Source organism: Channa argus, chromosome 14 (assembly GCF_033026475.1).
Source record: "Channa argus isolate prfri chromosome 14, Channa argus male v1.0, whole genome shotgun sequence".
In the NCBI taxonomy this organism is placed as follows: Eukaryota; Metazoa; Chordata; class Actinopteri; order Anabantiformes; family Channidae; genus Channa; species Channa argus.
Genome location: NC_090210.1, coordinates 3323758 through 3333109, shown reverse-complemented (window position 1 = coordinate 3333109; position 9352 = coordinate 3323758). Strand labels below are relative to the sequence as shown.

The 9352-nt window shown below is 41.1% G+C and overlaps 1 protein-coding gene across 1 annotated transcript in view; it reads right to left on the bottom strand.

Moving 5' to 3' along the window:
• Positions 1 to 429: 429 nt before the first annotated feature.
• LOC137098114 (solute carrier family 22 member 23-like) overlaps positions 430 to 9352 on the bottom strand; it is a 29700-nt gene continuing 20777 nt past the window's right edge. Inside the window, exons 6-10 of the mRNA XM_067473954.1 lie at positions 9028 to 9130; positions 8035 to 8270; positions 6837 to 6869; positions 5583 to 5706; positions 430 to 4894 (exon numbers count right to left, since the gene is read on the bottom strand). Coding sequence (XP_067330055.1) covers positions 3418 to 4894; positions 5583 to 5706; positions 6837 to 6869; positions 8035 to 8270; positions 9028 to 9130 — 1973 coding nt within the window. The 3' untranslated portion in view covers positions 430 to 3417. The remainder of the gene's footprint in view (positions 4895 to 5582; positions 5707 to 6836; positions 6870 to 8034; positions 8271 to 9027; positions 9131 to 9352) is intronic.

Below are 9352 nucleotides of genomic sequence, written 5' to 3'. Positions count from 1 at the left end.
CTGGCTTCTGCATACCAAGCCAATGCTCTACCACTGTGCCACCAGTTGTTGAATTACTGCATCCCCAACCGGAAGCATGGGTTGAGGCCTATTTATAAGTTTACCTTTCGCAGGTATGCCATTAAGTTAAATTTGTTAAAACATGAATTCCTCCTGTTCATTATCTTAACCGCTTATCCTGTTCAGGGTTATTGGAGCCCCTCACAGCTCTCATTAGGGGAGACAGCTTGTCAGCCAAGGCCACGTAGAAACAACCAGCTATTCAAACCTGCTGGACAGTTTGGTTTGAGTTCTTTGAAAGACACATTCTTTGATGCTTTCCTCCATCTAAGAGTGAAAATACCCAGAGTGGAAAGTTACCTTGCTTCAAGTAACTTCAATAAATTCCACAAAGTTGGTAAAAATGTAATAACTCACTCACATCTGTAGTTCATCAATAAATAGTGGTTTATTTTAACAACAGGTATGGCTTATGTACAAGTGCATCATTATTTCTGTTAAAAGAAAATGAAACCAACAACGGTAAATTATAAATGGTACAATCCATGGTTTTTACATTCATTCAAGTCTCCTGTCACAAATTTGAGAGAAGCAAAACCTGAAATGTGTACACTGGGGACTTTTTTCTTTTTTTCTTTTCTTCTTTTTTCTTTTTTTTTTTTTTTTTAAAACCAAGCTCAACAAAACTATTCACCTGTCCACAATATTATCTATGCTCCTTCATGTCATCCAAACTGCGTGTTCACACACCTTTACACATTTATTTACAGAGGCATAACCCATATTTTTTGGTTTGCCAATCTACCCTATCATTGCTGCTAACATTGCTTAGGATTGCTTTCACAGATTTGTACTTCAATTTTGCTCCAAATAAGTCAAACTCAAACCTTTCTAAGAATAATGTAATAAGTCCTATCAGTGCAGACTGCAAGGGAATTCTGGGAGTGGAAGCAACAAATCTCAGAGAAGACTGAGGTTGTGTTGTGCTGCGACGCTGTCTTTACACTGGCGGTGCATTGGGGTTTTGGCCATGAGGTTTTTGATACAATTTGATTTCTGCCATACACACACACTGAGACAGAGAGCAACAGTCAAAGACGGCAATAAGTCAATGAAGCAACGTGAAGCTACTGGCCGCTGCTGTCAACCCACTTTTTACTGCAGATGCCAAGAATTCCACATTCAATCCAGTGTCAACACCCTTTGCCACAAAGTAGATTATATGTTGGTCTATTGCAAAAGTCGACATGTAATTAGTTATTTATGTTTTTGGACGTAAAATCCCAGTTCATTTTTACTTTTATTCAACTGTCAAAATGCCAAGCTCCACCAAATCTGACGTCACATGATTTCAGGGCATTGTGCTTTGAAGCTTAGCAGCATGGTTTACATATGTTTGACATTAAATGTTCAGTCAAATCTTTCAATAGATGGAAGCCTGCTGAGGTTGGGATCCATCCTAGATCCGGCAAAAAAATAGAGCTTTTTTTTTTTATTTGTATTCATGCTGCATCTGAGGATGCCCACACCCACAGGCAAGTTTGATTATTTATCCAGTCACCGAAACATACGCAGCCTTTGTCAAGGCATAATATGAGACTTCAGTCAATATATTGTTGACTGTGACTGCATCCTAATGGATCACCAGTAATCCCTGGATATCTTTACTTAGTACATGTTGTGTGAGAGTTATCACATTTGAAATGACAAGACATCATTAAATTGGCTCTACAGATTTACAGTACAGTGTGATTATTATTATTATTATTTATCATTACCATGAGGATTGTTGTAAACAGAGGTCTACCCATCGCACACCTTATCTAGACAAATATTACAACTGCTAATGCATGATTACAACTGTCAGGTTACACACAGATCTTAGTCAAGTATAACGCTGTCCAAAGGGACATGGGCTTTGGAAGAAAAGGTGTCTGTTCAAAATTGAGGATATTAATCTCCTAGTCTGTCCGTAAATACCAATTTGACCTGCACTTTAAAATGTCATCACGACAAATACATCTAATATTGCAGTCTGAGGTTAAACTTAGTTGTGCAGGTGAATTTGTACATTCACTATGACAAGGTCAAAATACAACATTTGTAAAACACACTGAAGGTTAGCAAGGTTAGCAATGTAGCAGTTGGACATCATACTAAACATTTTGCCATCCATGGATTTTAAAAAAAAAGTAACTTGTAAGTCTTTTTTTGTAAAGGTTTGCTCCTTTGTTTTGCTGACACGTTGACAATTCGTTTCATGCTTTGTCCCCACTGCAAAAAAATAAGATGCCACCACACCGAGGTGCCACAAATACTGTAAGTATAGCTTTGTACAATAAGGGCACACCATGGGACATTATTCAAAATAATACTTGGAATTTTTTTTTAAAAAATGAGTCAAGCTCAACAACCAATTATGCATTTACTTACAATATCACATTTACAAATAAAAGCGTTGGCATACCATAAATGTCATTGGCTGAAACAACTAAAAAACAAAATACGTTCCTTCAGCCCAAGTTAATAAGAGTCATCCATTCGGCAATTTTACTGTTCATACAATGAACCTTATGTTGACGCTCAATTTTAACTCCCAATTCAAATTCACCAAATGGTGACTTAACTTTTGGTTTGGTATTAATTTGAGTTTGTTTCCCAAGTTTGAAAAAGAGCTGATCCACCAAGAGTCTATGGCAGGGGGGACGCATGAAACAGTATTTGCCCAAAAAGGCAAATACTGTTCCAGTATTAAGGTTTTGGCACTATATCTACATTTAATTTTGGTCAAAATAGTTTTTGGCATTGTATTAAAAAAAAAAAGGGAAAAAAAAATAACAATTCACTCTAATTTGGATGGTTTACCTCTGTAATGGCAAAATATACTTTGTACCATTCAGATTTTCTTGTCCACGCAAATAAGGCCATATTTCCATACAAATATGTTTAACAGACATTTCATTTGAGCAAAAGTACCAGTTGTTTATTTTCTTGTATTTAAGCATCGTTGCAATTTGCACCAGTCCTGATGACACATCTCAGTGATTGTGGGTATTTGGGTCTCTTTGAAAGATGACCGACACAGAATTTTCCATTCATTTACATCAAAGTAGTTTATAGGCTGGTGATTTCCAGTGACATTCGAAAAAAAAAAGTAGAAGACACTGTCACACTGTCACAAACCAGCCTCTGTCCCGCTCTCGCTTGCATGCTCTCATTTACTGGCTAAATACAGGAAGAAGGGTGGGATAATGAGAAATGTAGAGCAGCTCTGTAGGACGTGTCTTGTCGACTCCAGGTGGGGACAGTCTTTATTAAGTGCCTACTGTAAGTCTGAGCAGGACAGGAAGTATTTATGTGGCATGGACTGCCTCCTGGTGCATTGGTAAAGCTTCTTTTTCTGGCGGAAACGTTGAATCAAGATGACGCTACACCATTGACAGTGTTGTTTTCTGTGCTGGCACTGTCCCTGATGTACAGGGCCCCAGAGTCTATTGGGGAAGAGACAGTGCAGTCCATTATAGGGGGCTGAGTTGCTTCTGTAGAGCCTAAATCTGTGATGGAAGTTGGTACTGAATCTAAGACAAGGGAAGCAGCTGTATCTGGTACAGTGCCTGTGACAGTCAGAGAGGTTGATTCTGGAGCGGAGCTGCACACAATGTCTGTGACTGGGAGAATAGTAGAACACGGTGCAGTGGCGTCGACATTAGCTGTGACGGGAGAAACAGAAGAGTCCTCTGAAGGTAAATGGTCTGCGTCAATGGGTGTAGGGGGAGGAGCTACATCATTAACACAGGGAGATGCAGGTTCTAACTGTTGTGGTTGGACGTTTATGACAGGAGGTACAAGAAAGTCTCTAGTTGAAGGAGGAGATGTTGGTCCACCTATTATTCCTAAATGGATGGGAATGTCAGATTTTGTGCTCATGGAGGTTGGAAGGTCAATGGACACGTTACATTCTGTCATAGGAGCAGGAGCGGGGAATGGAGGGAGACTAGATGGAATAGAGGAATCTGCTAAAGTGCCGTGAGTGTCCTCTGGTGAAGATGGGTCAAATTTCAGGCTGATATTGTCAATGTCATTACTTAAAGGTCTTGGGGATTCTAATGTGGTGCTAGGTGGGGGTTCGATGACAGGTGTGGTGCAGATCAGTAAGGAGGCAGGCACACTTTGAGGGACTTGTGGAGTCGAAGTGTCCAGTGAAGGGGTAACAGCTGACTCTTTTGTTGGAGAAAGACCAGTGTAAGGTATTTCAGAAAAGGGCTCTACAAAATCCAGGCTTATTGCTGGAGGTACTTCGGCATTGGCTAAAAGTGGGTCCGTGATGGATGGGCCTTTGTGCAAAGGAGTAGAAGACAGCAGGTGCTCTTGGCTGGCATGTATCACAGCGTCTTTACCCTGTGCAGTGATGGGGATCATGGATAAAGAGGACACTGAGTGACCGTTGGGGTCTTTAGGCTCAGTCTTGCTGGAGTGCACTTCCATGTACGTGGGTGCTGACGTATCGCCAACTGAAGGAGCAGTCAAATCAACAGCTGAAGAGGCGGTGGAGTCCATTGTGGACACCGCAGTGGCAGCCGCCTCATGGAGCGGCGTGCCCTGCAGCCTGGTGTGGTCCTTGCTGCTCTCAGATCGGGTCAGCAAGAAGCCCTGCTCAGGCTTCCTTTGGGAAAGGAGAGGCGGACGACTGTAGATCTCCGCGTCGGCCAGGGTCTCAGGGAGGGGCTGGTCGCGTGTCTCGGGCAGCAGGAGAATGCAGATGATGCAGATAAGAGTGCAACAGGCAAAGATAATGTGGTGAAGGAAATAGCCCTTCTGATTGTGGAGCTCCATGATGGGTGCAGTCAGCATGCCGAAGCCTGCGCTGGCTAGGACCAAGCCCAGACCACCACCCCTGTTGGTGAGAGGACAGAAAACGTAGTCACCAGGTACAGTCAGATCAGACATATGTTATAACACATAAACATCCCATGAACCACTCAAAAGTGAGTTTGAGTAGAATTCCAGCGACTCATGATGAAGCCCCGCCAGTCAGATCATATATAGGCAGCGCAGCTCTACTTTTGTTGTAGGCCTCTGTTGCTGCATCGCTGCCATTTTAACAAACAGCAGCAGTGTGCTGCAGTACTCCCAGTCTCCTTTTAGTCCGGGGCCTGCTATTGCTCAAGTTCACCACCAGATGGCGACCGGCAAGCAGTTTCAGCAGAACAACACCCCTTACATAACCCCAGATAATGAAGTTCCAGTGCAGAACAGCTAATTTCTACAGGAGGTAGATGACGTCTGACACTGAACAGTCTGTTGTTCCTAACATGGTAACGATATCATATCCTCCTTCCACAGGTGGCGAAGCAGCTAATCCATCTACAGAAATGGCTTGTGATGAAAACCAGCTACAGCACTGACTGAATACTGGGCTAGTTAGGGCAAAGCATAACAACCTTTATTAGTCCATAATACAAGTGAGCAAACCTGGACATATTGTGGACCTGCCTCATCCTGCATTAAATAACAGATCATTTATCTGTCAGAGTAAAAGCACATTTTACATATGTTGCCCCATTTCTGTTTTATGCACCTACCTGATCACAGTGGGAGTGATCTCAGCACAGAAGAAGATGCTCAGGTTGCTGACTGCATGAGAGGAGAACATCCCAATGATGGAGAAGGCGATGGAGAAGTTCTTATTCAGCGTACCTGAGCTATCTGCAGACAAAGGAGGACACACGCATGCACGGCACTTTGCATCAGTCCACTCGGAATTCAGTCAAAGAACGTATCACACTATTTCTGTTTTGTTGATCACCACACAGGGGGATTAGGTGAAAAATTAGGGATGTGCACAAGCAAAGAAAGGCACGATAATTTGTGTCATTTATACACAATAATACACCTCATTGTGAAATGTAATCACTACTCATTATCAATGTCAGTTTACCTTTATGGGTGTTTGAAGTTTTTTCAAGTGGTGACAAATAAAATCAAGTGAAGGAAATTCCAGTCTCACGGGGTCTCAGTCACTCTCAGTCACTTTTCTTACACAGACCATGTGAGTGATGTGATATGAGAGAGTTCCTTTCAGTTTTAAATTAGGACTAGACTTTAAGATTTAGCAATAGTAACAAGTAATTTGAAACAATATATACGTGATCTGGTTTTGCAGATAAACACAGAGTAAACATGTGCGTTTATAAGTACTAAAGCAGAAGCGATTTTAATGCATGATCACAATTACTAATCCTACCTACCTTTGAGCAGATCTTTCAGCACCAATAAACTTTGGTGACATAAAAAGTTACACCATCCCAGCACCAAGTTTATCTTGATGAGCCTCTAGGAATAGGCATGAGCACAAAGGGCCCATTTAGGCCAAAGTTGGCTTAAACACAACCCACATCCATTTTTTATGAATAAAAAATGCTGAGAGAGGATCAGACAAGACGGCTCTGTGATCAGCTTGTTTCCCACACGTGATGGGATTAGTGTGGCGAGAATAAAGACATTGCTAAGCAAAGGAAGACGCCTTGTGATGAGATTTGCAGCTCTGTAACAAAGAGGCTCTTCAACATAAATGGGGATAAATAAGTGAGAAACAAGTCATAATTACATCTTCTACTTCATTATGTATCTCTGCAGGGCTTGTATAGTCCTAATGAAATCCTGCAGGATATCTGCACACAGCACGTTTTCTAAAAGCTCATCAACCTACACTAAGTGACATGGTGTGTCCGGGTTTTGGACCAATGGCACTGACAGGTGTGATTGTTAGATTTAAGCAAACAAACAAACAAACAGCAAATGAACATGAAACAAAACTAATAAACAGATGATCATACCTATATTCAGATGCCCGCTGTACTTCCCCAGCACTAGTAGAGAAAGAAAGATATGTAAATCAATAACAAACGCAAAACTGCATCAACACATAACAAGGTTCACAAACTTTAAAGGGGAACATGAAACGCGAGCATAACCTTGATGTGTTGACACAGGTTAAACATTAAGTCTCGGTCATTTGTAACTGAATAAACTGAGTTGGGTACAAGTAGGAGTTTGTAATTATCCTCAACTACTCCATTAGCAACAATATGAGGTAACAGAGCTCTGACATTTATTGTACAGGCTGTTGTGTAGAAACACTGGACTTCAACAGTATGAAATTAGTAAGGATATGTTTGAAATATAAAAATTGTCAAAATGTGTATGTATGTAAAACAAAAAGGACATAGTGTGTTCTTAGTCACGGATTCAATCATTTACACGGCCAGAACTTTGTAAAATGTATTTGATGTCATGTATTTGTTGCCAACAGCAGCGAACGAATAAAGAAAAAATAAGCAGTGCTGGAAGCTGGAAGGAAGCAACTCTGACATATTAGTTGTCATTCAAAGCCATAAACATGAGGGGTAGAAACCAAAATGTAATAACTAACTAACTTTGCAAAAAACTTCAATCAACAAAACACCTCTTAACACAACTGTAGAGTCAGAAATCAGTAGACTGTGAGTGAAGAGGAGAGATTTCTTGGTTTGTAGATTACGAAGCCTTTTGTCAGAAGGCAGAAGGGGAAACCGTCCGTGGCGAGGGTTGGTGGTCTTTTGGACAATACTGCTGCATTTGGTTTTATGCAGTGTTTCAGGAATATATGCTAAATGGTCGGGAAAGAAGTGACCTGATCACCCTGCTGCATTAAAGGATTGTTTTAAATGGCCTGAATGAAGATGATGAAAGATTCGGTTTTTTCACAGTGGCAGTAGTTGTAATGCTGTATTCCGGCCTCCTAATACATTCATGAAGCAACTAGCCTGGCCTCTGTCCAAAGTTTCAAAACCACCTACTACTTACTTGCAAATTGTACTGATTAACATGTTTTATCTTGTTTGTATAATCCTCAGAAACAAGTTGTAAGTGTAGCACTGATTATCTCATCTAACTCTGCAAACATCTGTAAACCACGAAAAGTCCAACTATTCTCTTCCGCTTCCCAAAAAGCAACTAGAACTTTTAAAATTAGTGTGTGCATGAAGGACTCACAGTTGAGCAGGCCGAGCTGCAATAGTGACGCTAGAGCGGTGACGATCATGAACATGAGGAGGCCACCCCGACGGCCCATCAGACACACGGCTGGACACAGCGCCATGCAGGACGCAACTGCAATGCCTGCCATTGTGTAATAGTCTGCATAGAAGTTATGGAACATGGTGGTTTCCTCTGCTTCAGGGTCCCTCATGCTGCGGGCAAAGCAGTGATGGATCCCATAGCCTGTCAGCCTGAGCAAAGAGCATAGTAAGGAAAACATAGTGAGGTGAAAACAAATATCAGAAAACACCAGGAGAATTAAGTGATTGGTGACAGAAATAAAAAAAATAATAATTCATTGATGTACATAACACGGGGAGACAAATAATACACACAAGCGAATCTAACAGATGAAGAGGTTGAACAGAGAAGGACCAATGACAATTCAGTTATATCATGGTTGCTCTCATCTGAAAGAACAGTATCTCTAGCAAATGGGCACAGATGTAAACATGGACTTATTGCACACCATGCACACACCCCACAAGCAAACACGCACACTCTCTCTGGTGGCTGTCTAATGTTTCATAAGGACACAGCTCATGTAAAATTTATGTTGACTCCGGGAGTCAGGGACACCGTGCGCTGAAGCAGAGCAAAAGCTGGGTCTGTCTAGCTAGAGAGGAGGTCGGAAGATGCAAAAAAATAAAAATAAAACAGACGCCGGATCCCAACGTGTATGAAAGAGAAAGCAGCACAAATAGTGCAGGACAAACAGCATTTAGGACCACTGATCAATGCTGTATTGCGCCTCCAGGTTCAGAGTGAGTCGTGACTGTACAAAATGGCGTATCTCCCTGGCACTGCCTCGCCCTAAGCATACACATACACATGCATGTGCATTTTCCTTTTATCATCTGTCTGTTGTCATATCCTCCCACACCTATTAGCAACACACCACATAAAAATTCTGTTTTCAAAGTACTAATCCATAAGATAAATACTTACGAGTTGACGCACAGCACAACAATATTCTTCCACAGACTTCTTGTCCCAACCATTTTCACAATGCATGTCTTTTTGGGTTTCTTCTGAAGAGCTCTTTGCAGTTCTGGAAACAAGCAAATACAGGAGAGCTCATGTATAAACGTTTTATTAGAATAAAAGTTATACAATCATGTCTATACATATTTGTAAGTGTATGTCCTCCTCAAGAAACCGTAAAAACTATGTGAAAGAAACATTATTAATAAATAGTCAAAAACATATTAGCACAAAAATATCCCACATTTAAAAGTACTAAAAAAGAAACATACTGAAGTTTCTATTTACA